Consider the following 13,701-nt stretch of genomic DNA (forward strand, 5'->3'; position numbering starts at 1 on the left):
CAGTGCCTAACACTAAGGATCCGCCATATTTTCAATAGCTGTCATTAGCTTCCAGCGCACAAATTACTTGTAATAGCCACTAATCACGACTATTAACATAAGCTACACTGACTGTATAGGGGAACACAGAACAATCAATGATTACACCGGCCATGTAGGGGGACACAGGAACAGCCAATTATTACACTGATCACATAGGGGAACACAGACAGATGACATGAGAACAGCCATTCATTACACTGACCACGTAGGAGGGCACAGCAACAGCCAATTGCTTTTCCTGTGTCCCCCTATATGGTCAGTGTACATAAGTAGAGTTGGGCCGAACGGTTCGCAGGCGAACCTTTGCGGAAGTTCGGTTCGCCCCATAATGCACCATGGAGGGTCAACTTTGACCCTCTACATCACAGTCAGCAGGCCCAGTGTAGGCAATTAGGCTACACTAGCCCCTGGAGCCACTCCCCCCTACTAAAAGGCAGGCAGCGGCGACCATTACGGTCACTCGTGTGCCTGCATTAGTGAGAGTAGGGCGAGCTGCTGCACACTCTCTCTCATAGGGAAAGATTAGTTAGGCTTAGCTTGTCCCTGGCTGCATACCTGTTCTGTGAACCCACCACTGCATACCTGTTCTTTGAACCCACCACTGCATACCTGTACTGTGAACCCACCACTGCATACCTGTTCTGTGAACCCACCACTGCATACCTGTACTGTGAACCCACCACTGCATACCTGTTCAGTGAACCTGCCACTGCATACCTGTACTGTTCAGTGAACCCGCCACTGCATTCCTGTTCTGTTCAGTAAACCCGCCACTGCATACCTGTTCTGTTCAGTGAACCCGCCACTGCATACCTGTTCTGTTCAGTGAACCCGCCACTGTATACCTGTTCTGTTCAGTGAACCCGCCACAGCATACCTGTTCTGTTCAGTGAACCCACCACTGTATACCTGTTCTGTTCAGTGAACCCGCCACTGCATACCTGTTCTGTTCAGTGAACAGTTTGGTGTGTCAGTGTGAAGCAGTACCTTAATTACACTACCTGATTGATGTATACACATGCAAGATGTTTTAAAGCACTTTAGGCCTGTCATTTAGCATTCAATATGATTTCTGCCCTTAAAACGCTGCTTTGCGTCAAATCCAGATTTTTCCCGGGGACTTTTGGCGTGTATCCCACTCCGCCATGCCCCCCTCCAGGTGTTAGACCCCTTGAAACATCTTTTCCATCACTTTTGTGGCCAGCATAATTTTTTTTTTTCAAAGTTCGCATCCCCATTGAAGTCTATTGCGGTTCGCGAACTTTAACGCGAACCGAACCTTCCGTGGAAGTTCGCGAACCTAAAATCGGAGGTTCGGCCCAACTCTATAGATAAGTGCCTATGGTGACACCCACTTTAGCTGCTTCACCCCAGAGTCCACATCTATACAAATTATTACTGCAGAAAACCTAAGAGCCCTTTTACACTTAATGCACTGGAATGCATTAGTGTGCATTGGTATGCGTTAGTATGAGTTGATACGCGTTTCTTCCATAGCAGTATATTGTGAAAAGGCTTTCAGTTAAATGTGTATAGTGGGAACTGAGCCAAAGGAAAACATGAGCATTACTTTGAAAATCAGTTTTCTTTCAGTTATAACTGAGAGCAACTGATTAAGTGTAAAAGGGCCCTAAGGATATTGGCCTCAATTCACCAAGATTATGCTGGAGATAATAAGGCAAGAGAAAACTTACCTCCACACATTGATGTTGCCTTATTAAGGTGTAGAGATAAGTTTTCACAGTGAGAGAGTTACCTTATCTCTTCAGCCCTCAAGTTACCTCCTCTGTAGTTATTTTCACATGCAGTTAATTAACAGCCTGTCTTTAACTATGGAATTCTGGAGTTATTTTAAGAATTGAAGAGTTAACTTTAGAGATCTCTCCTTAACTTAAAGACAGAAGAGTTAACTTTAGGTTTGCTTGAGGTAAAATGTTTCCTGAATACTACATGCCTTATCCCCATAGTGATAAGACTAGAACCGTTATTGAAGACAGGAGATAAGCTTAGTGAATAGAGGCTATTGTGTGGAGAAATGACACACAGTGGGCCTTGGTTACATAAGCAAACGTTGAATCTTTTGCCTTTTTTAAAAAAAATGATAACTGTCTGTCAGCAGATTAAAAAGGAATTGCCTTTTCTAATAACATCAAATAACAAAATGGGTAATGAATCAATTATAAATGCAACATTAAATGTATTCAATGAAGGTGGAGGCCAATGATAGAAACTAGGCAATACTGAGTGGTATTGCAATATATATACAAAACAGTCCACCATAAAGTGCACAACTACTCAACACTTCTGCTAAAATAAAGAAACCACAGAGGTTAAAATTGAACAGTTTATTGCTCAAAAACGTTTAAAATGTAAACATCACCAAGTACTTACTGGTTTAAACCAGAATAAAATACAGACATTTCAAAACACGAAAGTGATATACCTTGGTAAGGGCTGAAAATCGTATATTACCAAGAAAATAAACGTATAAGTCAGAAAATAATGTTGACTTTAAATTTTTTAACATGAACATTTTTTTAATTTTGTATTTTTTTAAGAAATAAAACAACTGTACTATAACAATACCAAGGAAAATGTATATGCCGTCGCAAGTCTTGCATCAGCCATCGCAAGTTCCTCTTGCTCTGAAAAGACACGCATCATCCCAGTATATTTCAATCATGCTTGAGAGTAAACAGTAGACTTACAAGGGATCTCCAGTGATCTGACAAACCTCACCTCTTAATATTGCAACATTTGTCAGAATTAGAATTTACAGTTTCAACTTTATTTCAGTAAATGTAAAAACAGCTTTATAAATTAAAAATGTCAGCAGAAGAGCCAGTTAAGGTTCATGTATGTAAATGATTCAAGTCAGTGCTTTCCATAGAAGCACCAATAATATTCACAGCAATAGTGGTTCTATAGGAAAGATCAATAAAGGATCCATGCAGACAGGAAATGATCTACAGAGCTTCAGTTGCACTTGCAGCTTGATGGCTTCATTAGGTTTATGCTCTATACTCTGCTTCACTTCCTTGGTGAACATAAGCTGCAATGCATGTACAGTGTACGAGCTGCAGCACTAGTTAATAGGTAAAAGCCATACTTAGCTTACTTGAACTGTTAGCAAAATGTGCACAAAGTGGCAGGCATAATTGCAACATACTTAGCATGTCATTCAACAAACATTTTTGCCTTGCTTTTTCTGGCAGTTTTCTTATTGAAAAACGGTTAGGGTCCTTTTACACTAAATCAGTTACTGTCAGTTATAACTGAAAGGACAACTGATGTGCAAGGTAATGCCTGTGTTTCCTTATGGCTTAGTTCACATTATAAGCACTTTAACTGAAAACATTTTCACAATGCACTGAAATGGAAAGTGAAAATGCATCAGTTTCTCAGCATATGGTGTAAGCGTTTGTTCACACTAAGGGCGCTTTTGTGGTTTTTTTTAAGCGCCAGCGATTTTCAAAATCGCCCTAAAAGCGCTTGTGCAATGATTCCCTAAAACAGTGTTCACATATGAGCGGTTCGATTCCGATCCGCTCACATATAATGGAAGGTATAGAGAAATCGTAAAGCGCTTGAAAAAGCGCTTTGTATAGCAATTTCCTGGGCGCTTTTTAGAATAAATACATAGTATGTATTATTTTCTGGGTCAAAGAGATTACTTCCTGACTGACGTCATGAAGTGAAAAAACAAATCGCTCTGCAAAAGCACTTAGAAAAGCGCTTTACTAACAATCACTATCGCGCAGGTAATTGCCGGGAGGCGCTAAAAAAATTGCTCACAAAATCGCAAAAATGCTGGCGTCAGTGATTGCGACTTATGATGTAAATAAGGCACCAGAGGGTCTTACTGTGCTGCACAGAAAACAAATGTCATAGCACTCTATGAAGGTTTCATGCACAGTTAACATCGGCAATGCTTAAATGAGTTGCAAGGTGAAATAAGCATATGCTTTTTTACTTACCTGGGGCTTCATTGCGCTCCTGTTGCTGGGAGTGTTGTAGTCATGCGCAATACTACTGCGCATGCGCACAACACTCCAGGCGACATGAGCGCGATTAAAGGCAGTACTCGTACCTCCACGCATGTGCAGAAGCCGCTGATCCCATTGGGTCAGCGATCCATTACACGCTGATAGCAGGACATTGGAGAAGAATGCAGCTACAGCGAAGGACACAAACACTTCTAGGGGCTGGAAGAAGCCCCAGGTAAGTAAAAAAGCATACACTTATTTTATCTTGCAATTCCTTTAAATCATTTCTCTTGTGCTTACCAAGTAAAAACATTGCATGTTACTTCTCAGGGGAAGCAAATGCTTTGCAATTCCATCTGCATTCATCCAACATTCTTTCTGTGTCATCTGATATAAAGCATTGCGTTTTACTTCGGCAGATGCAATGTGCTTGGACACACCAGACAAACACAGAGACCAAATGTGAGCAGTGGTTGTGATGTGAAAGAGCCCTAACATTACTGTGCAGATTGAGTTATTAATTTGCCTCCCTGAGGTGCACTATTCAGAAAATCAGAGTGCCCAAGACTAATAATTCTGGCATGCTGCTGTCTCTGTTCCCCTGGTAAATAAACCACTTCATCTTGCAATTCCATTACAGTGGATGGCTAAGTCAGGGTGTCACACTATGCTAAGTCACACTATGCATGTTGCTGCATGCTGCATTGCTGGATTTGTCCATAGAAATGTGCAGAGTGCCCATTGGTGAGAAACTGAAGAGAGCCATCAATCTGCAGCTCTGAAGGTGCAGTCTGTCCCCACTCTGCATGGATTGTAAAAGTAGTGAAAGCAAACACCTTAAAGAGAACCCGAGGTGTGTTTAAAGAATGTTATCTGCATACAGAGGCTGGATCTGCCTATACAGCCCAGCCTCTGTTGCTATCCCAAACCCCACTAAGGTCCCCCTGCACTCTGCAATCCCTCATAAATCACAGCCATGCTGTGAGGCTGTGTTTACATCTGTAGTGTCAGTCTCAGCTGCTCCCCTGCCTCCTGCATAGCTCCGGTCCCTGCCCCAGTCCCTTCCCTCCAATCAGCAGGGAGGGAAGGGATGCAGGCGGGGACTGGAGTTCTGCAGGGGGCGGGGAGAGCAGCAGACTGACACTATAGAGATAAACACAGCCAGCTCTGACAAGCTGTTTGTCAGCAGCGTGGCTGTGATTTATGAGGGATTGCAGAGTGCAGGGGGACCTTAGGGGGGTTTGGGATAGCAACAGAGGCTGGGCTGTATAGGCAGATCCAGCCTCTGTATGCAGATAACATTCTTCAAACCCACCTCGGGTTCTCTTTAAGGCCTCTCTCAGATGGACAACTGAACTGTTCAGAGTTCTGTATGCCGCCCACGAGCGCCATTCAAGTGGGGGGACTGCCTGTTGACCACTAATGCTGAGCGCTAACCGGCAAATTCACTGCCTTCAGCTGCCTGTCTGAAAGAGGCCTAAAGCAGCTGACTTTTATAAAGGCAACACACTTGTATGGGCACATTTTTCCATGATTGCATCGGTGATCAGGTTGTTTTTCACACAAATAAGTACAAATGGATTTTTTTTTTCTTTTTTTGTTTGAAAATTGCAGAGCTTTATTCCGCTTCTTTTCATTATAATGTAGAAAAATGAGGCTGGAGTGCCGAATATGTAATCATTTGCGCAGGTGGTGATTTGGCATTGAAAACTGGTCTGCTAAGTATTCTTATGTAACTCAATACATTCTGGAGTTGAAAAGCAGCCCTAAAAATAAACGCTTGACAACCCACTTGCCTTCGCTCGCCTGTCCAGCTTCTGCACAAAAGGCAGACTTTTCATTTAGAAAACAACAACAAAAACTGAATGCTGTTTTTTTTCTTTCTTTTTTTTTTTTTTTTTTTTTTTTTACTTTTCAATAACTTTCTTGCATTCAACTGATTTTTTTTTAAACATTGTGCCTTGTACCGGCTTAATAGAGATGGTTGATGAGATCCTAATTTTACCCTTTTTGCAGCAAAATTGAATGCAAATTATTTGCAGCTTGGAATTGGGCCAATCAGAGGGCATTTTAGCCAAGTTGAAATACCTCAATTTCAAGCTGCATTTAGTTTGCATAACATTTTTCTCCTGGGAGGCAAGCTCTTGCAGAAACAGGATTTTGATGTAAAAAAAAACATATAGCACTTAAACCAGACATTGAGGGCTTGATTCACTAACCAGCGCTAAGTGTTAGTGCCGGAGTGAAAAGCCACTTAGTGCCCAAAGAGTAGCTTTGCGTGCACAGCTACATCGCGGTGAAAACGTCGCACTGCGCACAAAGGTCGCACCGTCGAGCGCACTGGTGCGCCGTTAAAAGGGCACCATATTCTCCGTTTTCTTTGCACCACATGCGACGTTATCGTTGCACCGAGCGCCATTATCGGCGCACCGCGCTGCACACGAAGTGCACGGTGCTGTGTGCAAAACAACCTAATGCCCTGGTTTGCGCCCACAAATTGTTAAAGGGAAGGTCCAAGCAAAAAAAAAAAAATGAGTTTCACTTACCTGGGGCTTCTACCAGCCCCATGCAGCCATCCTGTGCCCTCGTAGTCACTCACTGCTGCTCCAGTCCCCCGCTGGCAGCTTTCTGACCTCGGAGGTCAGGGCCGAATTGCGTACATTTTTACACATTCCCGCTAGTGCAGGAACATTAACGCATACATTTTTACGCGTTAGTGGTGCAACGAGTAAATTTTTGTTCCTGCACTAGCTGGAATGCGTAAAAATGTACGCAATGTGGCCCTGACCTCCGAGGTCAGAAAGCTGCCAGCGGGGGACTGAAGCAGCAGAGAGTGACTACAAGGGCACAGGATGGCTACATGGGGCTAGTAGAAGCCCCAGGTAAGTAAAACTCATTTTTTTTTTTTTGCTTGGACCTTCCCTTTAATGCTCACTAACCGGCTTAGCGCCGGTTAGTGAATCAAGGCCTAAGGGTCCTTTTACACTGTGTCCATTATGTTCCGTTGCAAGAGACAATATCATTGCATCACAGTGGAATGATATTCCTGTGGCACTTTCACACTGATTGCGGTGCAGCAGGTTCTGACACACTTGTGTGTTAACTGGGTGCATTTGCAATGGCTGTGAGGCATACTGTCCTTGTACTGTATGCTTCACTGTATGGTCACACCACAACGATACCCACGCTATCCAACTTTTCAGTTACATTGCGGTGCAATGCCATTGCAATGTAACGTGTTCAGTGTGAAAGGGTCCACATTGCATTTACTTTCCCCTCCATCCTCTGAGATCTCATATTTTGAAGACTGAGGTCATATGTCTTGCTATTAGGTCTCTCAACAGTCATTTCCACCCCTTTCCACAACAACACTTCAGGAAATTGCAGCACTGTGCTTGAGTTTCTAGGGCACCACTGGACCAGAGGTCCTCAGAGATCATGAGTCTGATTTACTTTGGTACAATTCCGAATAACTTGCTCTCTTTTTTCTCTCCAGCTTTTTGATACCTTGTGGACTTTAGAACACCAAGCCTGGCTATCAGCCACTACTCTCTGTAGCATTTGTGAGAGTTTTCATGGCTTCATAAATGGCAGTTATCCATCTTGGTTTATCCTTGATTTTTCACAGTATCAAGGTGAAGTTTGTGTCAAAGTATCTGAGCTTTCATTTTACTAGAAGGCTGGTACCACACTTTAGTGCGATATCATTCAATGCAAAATCACAAATCATGCGTTTCAATGCAAGTTTAATCTAACCCAAGTTCGACTCCATGGGGACCATGCACCCTTGGCTATATCAGCCCACATGGTCCATGATGTGGGGAGCCTCTGGAAGAGAGGGATGGGGAGCCCCATGGCCCAAGCTCCGAATTAGGACTATACCAACCTGCCTGGGTGACAAGGGGTTAAAAAAGCTTAGGAGTGGAGACACCACACTGTCCATTATCTTAAACTGTATAAAATAAGTATACAGGACTTCTAACTCTGTATAGATTATACAGCAGCAAAATGCCATTTTACAGAGTTTAAAAAACATTTTTCCTTGATTTTGTTCATTGATTTTCTCAAAAACTACAAAATCTTTTAGAAAAAAAATGTTCTTCTTGTTCCCACTATTCCTTCTAACCAATTTATGGCTGCTGTATTCATAATTTCACATAACATGCAAAATTTACGAATGTATTACACAAAATCAATTCAATTTTGAAATCGTATTTTACATGAGTGAACTGACTATATTACAATCATCTTTATTACTGGGGAGGACTAGACAGGAGTATTAGTTTAATAAAAGTTAGGCTGAACTTACACTTTAAAAAAACAGGATCAAATTGTATAAAGTTTATTTATTTTTAACGTTCACAATGGGTTTCTGTATACAGTTCAATGTGATGTCCAATCTACCTTGATATAGGGAAGAGAGCTGGAATCAGGTGACTCATTCCCCAAAACCGTAAAATCTCACAGAAGGTGGAGTTCAGCTCAATGGTCCACAAAAAATATCATAATCTTTATTAAATACAAGTCACACGGAATAAAAAGTACACTAACATTTCGAACACGCACTGATCCTTAGTCATAGCATGCTATGACTAAGGACCAGTGCGTGTCCAAAACATGTTAGTATTTTGATATTTTTTGTGGACCATTGAGCAGAACTCCACCTTCTTTGATATTTTAGGGTTTCTGTATAAACCTAGAATCACGCAATTTATTCGCTACCTTTTCAGCATAACTTGCTATGGTCTGAATAACCCAGGTGTGGTTGCAATCTCATACTACTTCATATTAAATTTAATCTGGTTTTGCAGGATCACTTAAGATGTCTAATGATCTCTGAGCCACCAATGCCTTAGAAAATTAGGCACATTGGCCCTAATTAAATTCCCCTTTTCTCCTATGTTTTTTTTCCCTAGAAGATCATTTTTTATCTTCTGTTTAAAATATGGTAACTTTTCAGCACTCGGTGCTGGTGAACATTTGGTGAAAATTTACTGTCAAACTTATCCTGAGTATTGTCTTGCTTGGTGGTAGATTAAAATGCAATTTATTGATAATGGCCCATGTGCAATTAACTTTTTCTCCTGAGTTATCTCCTAAGAGTTAATTGTTATATTTTCTTTAAAATAACTTTCAAGCAATGTGCAGTTGAAAAAGTACCTAAAAGTTGGTGAAAAAGTATTATTAAATTAAGTTTGAGTATTTTCTTGCTTGTTGGGTTTTTTTTATGTGTTTTATGACAAGGGGCCATATGCAATTCACTTATTCACCTGAGTTTTCTCCTAGGAGATAATTTTTCATCTCCAATTTAAATGAACTTTTTAGCACTTTGTAATGAAAAAAATGACCAAAAAAATAGTTGAAAAAATACTGTCAAAATTATTTTGAGTATTTGTTTGCTTGCTGGTGGTGTAAAAGGCATTTTATGTACAAGTTGGGAAAATATCACCTTGGAGAAAACTCAGGAGAAAAAGTTAATTGCATATGGCCCAAGGTCCCATATGCAATTCACCATTTCTCCCAAGTTTTCTCCTAGGTGATTTTTTTTAAAGCAATACCTTTAAATGCCTAACTGATAAAGTTAAATAATGCAAGCTTTCTGGGATCTAGTTCCCTTCTTCAGGCATATTTCCAGATGTTAGCTGAAGTAGAACGTAGGTCCTAGGTGATATTTTATTGTCAATAAATTTTCAATACAATGCCTTTTAAGCCACCAGAAAATAAGACGATACTCCCCCAAAAATGGTGATAGTACTTTTTCACCTACTTTTGGTACCTTTTCAGTTCAAAGTGCTGGAAAGTTATTTTAAAGAGAAGATGAACATTATCTCCTAGGAGAACACTCATGTGAAAAAGTGAGATGAAAATTATCTCCTAGGAGAACAATCAGAAGAAAAAGTGGGCCATATGCAATTCACTTTTTTTACCTGAGTTTTCTCCTAAGTGATATTTTTAAATTTGTCAATAAAATGCTTGTTAAGCCACCAGTAAGCAAGAAAATACTCAAACTAATTTTGATAGGGCTTTTGCACTTACTTCTCAGCACTTTTTCAGTTGAAAAGTGCTGGAAAGTTATTCTAAATAGAAGATGAAAAATTATCTCCTAGGAGAAAACGCAGGAGAAAAGTGGAATTGCATATGGGCCAGTGTGTTACATGTGGGCCATGACGTTAAAATATCACCTAGGAGAAACCTTAGTAGAAAAAGAGCTATTAGGCCAAACGCAATTAATTTTTTTCACCTGACTTATCTCCTAGGAGATCATTTTCATCTTCTCTCTAAACTAAATTTTCACCATTTTATAAAAAAAAGTACTCAAATGTAGGTGAAAAACAATTGTCAATTTTATTTTGAGTATTTTCTTTCTTGCTGGTGGCTTAAAACGTATTTTATGACAAGTTGTGAAAATATCACCTAGGAGAAAACTCAGGAGAAAAATGTAATTGCATATCTGGCATTGTCTTTCTATACTGTTTGAAGCATGGATGTCGTTTTTTCCAGTTTTTTTTGTTTTGTTTTGTTTTTCCTCAGTTTTATCATAAGCCATACAAGAAAAAGAAATATGCCCACTCTGATAAGTGTAACTGTCTGCTGCTAAGATGACCGACCACTCCCTCTTCAGGTATATGGAGCAAAATTTGCAACTTTATAGAAAATTGCAAATGACATTAGAAAAAACAAAATGCTCATTCCTATTCACATTTCAAGTATAAAAATCTCCATTTCTGTAAAGAAATTAAATTAAAACATATGATAGCATTTTAATTTACACTGCAGTTTAATGCATATAAAATAATACAAAAATTGTATACAAACATGATCACAAACATTGACGAGTCAAAAAGATGTTTGTTTTTAGTGCACCATAAAACATAACAGTTGGAAATTGTATTATGGCATAAACGTGGGATGTGGAAGTTGACACTACAATAGAGTAAAAGAAACCTCAGGGCAAGCTACATCACTTCCTTGAACAAAATTGTACAAAACATCAGCTTCTAACTAGGTATAACATAATACTGATAATCACAGTTCAACATTAAGCAACTGTGGTTCTTGTTGTTCTTGCGCTAATGTAGTATAAAAACAGTTCTTTATATGTCCTTTAAAGAATTCAGGTGACTTCAGTCATTGATGAGGAGTGATTCTGCAAACAAGAATACACAGAGAAAAATATTTCAACATCTATTAACAGCAAATTAAAAAATGTAATCAAATATAATAAAAAAGTAAACTTTCCCAGTAAGGTACCTTAGATACCTGGAGAGAGCTAAATGCAGTAAGTAAAAACATTTACTTTGACATCAAACTGGACAACAATAACTATGCTTCTACTGGTCAGTGCAGTATGTACAATGCTTGTTGCCCCATGATAGTAGAAATCCAACATTTGGATAGTGTAGGGAAGGGCTCAGTGGCATAAGACTATGAAATAGAAGCTAACCTCCCAAGCATGGAAAAAGATAACAGCGTATGTCCAGTCTGTTTTCAAGATATTAATATCAATCCCTGCCATGTACTGATGTGGACCAAAAGTCCAAAACAGGCTGTCTACATGTGGGTTTGATATGGCTGTGTAAAACTTAAAGCTATAGGCTTGCTATAAACCAGCGGTTCTGGATGCTTGCTTGGCTTATCAAGGGTGAAAAGGGATAATTTGCATATTTAGTAGGTGTGCATTGTGGGTAACCACAAATGTTCATTTATAACTGAATTATTGCAAATTTCCTTCTGTTTTAAGAAGGCAATTACACCAAGCTTTGCTTTTTTAGTAGGAGGGCTTTTTGGTTCCTTTTATCCCCCTATACATTCCTAGTAGTTTGGGTCACCCTGAGCTGCTTGGTTACTCTGTTGTTCTCGTCCAAGCCCTATCTCATACAGCCTTATCAATCCCTGCCATGTACTGATGAGGACCAAAAGTCTGAAACAGGCTGTCTACATGTGGGTTTGATATGGCTGTGTAAAACTTAAAGCTTGCTATAAACCAGCGGTTCTGGATGCTTGCTTGGCTTAACAAGGGCGAAAAGGGATAATTTGCATATTTAGTAGGTGTGCATTGTGGGTAACCACAAATGTTCATTTATAACTGAATTGTTGCAAATTTCCTTCTGTTTTAAGAAGGCAATTACACCAAGCTTTGCTTTTTTTAGTAGGAGGGCTTTTTGGTTCCTTTTATCCCCCTATACATTCCTAGTAGTTTGGGTCACCCTGAGCTGCTTGGTTACTCTGTTCAAGATATTATGAAATATTGGTTTGCAAATTACTGTATAAAGTTACATACAAATATCTGATTCTCCTTTGTTGATGTACAGTTGTTCCACTATGTTGCTGACCTCTAAATGTCTACTGTTCACTGCGGTAACTTTAAAGTAAGCTCCCACAGCTCTGAGCTTCTTGAGCATTCCACCCTCTCAGACCAGTCATCCGAAATTTTTGGGCCCCATACTAGGAAAACGTACTGCCCCCCGTCCCCCCCTCCACTCCCCTCTGCCCCCACATGGCAAATCACAATTTTTGAAGGCCTGAACACACTAATGTCTGTGCGCCTGCTTTTAACACACTCCATGGCTGGGAGCGTTCTGAGTATGCTCAATTCATTAAAGGAGTTATCAGGCTGTTTTAAGTAAAATAAGTGCTACTTACCCGGGGCTTCCTCCAGCCCCATGCTCCCAGCATGGCCCCTCGCCGCAGCTCTGCAGTCAGCCGTTTGTCGCAGCTCCGTCCTGGTCTCCGGCGATGATGTCAGGCCGACTGTGCCTGCGCGAGCAGCGCTGTCAATCACCGACACGTGGACCGGAGCGGACTGCGCAGGTTCAGTAGTTCTGCGCTCTGGTCTATGTGGCAGTGATTGACAGCGCTGCTCACGCAGGCACAGTACAGGCCGACCTGGAGGTCAGCCTGACGTCATCGCTGGGGACCGGGAGGGAGCTGCGGCGAGGGACATGCTGGGAGCTTGGGGCTGGAGGAAGCTCTGGGTAAGTAGCACTTATTTTACTTAAAACAGCCTGATAACTCCTTTAAGACTGTAACTGCGCTTGTGCAGAACTCTCGCTGCCATAGGAGAATGATGGAGGAGGTGTGCGGCCCAGAACAATGCATGTGCAGTGCCCAGCTGGATTGTGCAGACTTTACAGGAGCACAACGTATAAGGCCGGAAGGGTATTGAGGGAGAAGACACACTACAGGGGGTTGGGAGGAGCTCCAGGTAAGTAGAAATTCTGTTTTCCCATTTGTCTCAGGTTTACTTTATTCACTGACTGACGAAGGTAACTCCTGGATGAGCCTCCCGGCACCTTTCACAAAATTAATGCAGCCAGAAGGACAGGCACAGACTGCAGCTGTGTGGCACTGTTCGCTGGGCCCCAAATTCACTAGGGCCCCATACAGCAGTCCCCCCGTGATGCCCTGAAGGCAGCCCTGCACACTCTCTCCTTTGAATGATTAATCAGGAGCCACACAGCATGCCTGTACAAATCTGCTATCCAAATCAATCTGTACTGATTGCTTTAGATAAGGAAGGTCTGCAAGTTTAAAGTGAAGTTGAGATGAAAATAAACAAGCAGGTTAAATAAACGTATCCATCCTCCTATTTCTAAATATGACTTTTTAAGATATCTTACAGTTTTATTTTATGTTTAAAAAATGTAAAAAGTAGATTTAAAGCGGAATATAA

General features: G+C 40.9%; 1 protein-coding gene across 4 annotated transcripts in view; it reads right to left on the reverse strand.

Moving 5' to 3' along the window:
* Positions 1-6,937: 6,937 nt before the first annotated feature.
* PLPPR1 (phospholipid phosphatase related 1) overlaps positions 6,938-13,701 on the reverse strand; it is a 178,785-nt gene continuing 172,021 nt past the window's right edge. For all 4 annotated transcript variants that reach the window (XM_068234346.1, XM_068234345.1, XM_068234344.1 and 1 more), the window contains one exon: positions 6,938-11,175. In XM_068234346.1, the coding sequence (XP_068090447.1) occupies positions 11,143-11,175 (33 nt within the window). In that variant the 3' untranslated portion in view covers positions 6,938-11,142. The remainder of the gene's footprint in view (positions 11,176-13,701) is intronic.

This window comes from Hyperolius riggenbachi, chromosome 1 (assembly GCF_040937935.1).
Source record: "Hyperolius riggenbachi isolate aHypRig1 chromosome 1, aHypRig1.pri, whole genome shotgun sequence".
NCBI classification, from domain to species: domain Eukaryota; kingdom Metazoa; phylum Chordata; class Amphibia; order Anura; family Hyperoliidae; genus Hyperolius; species Hyperolius riggenbachi.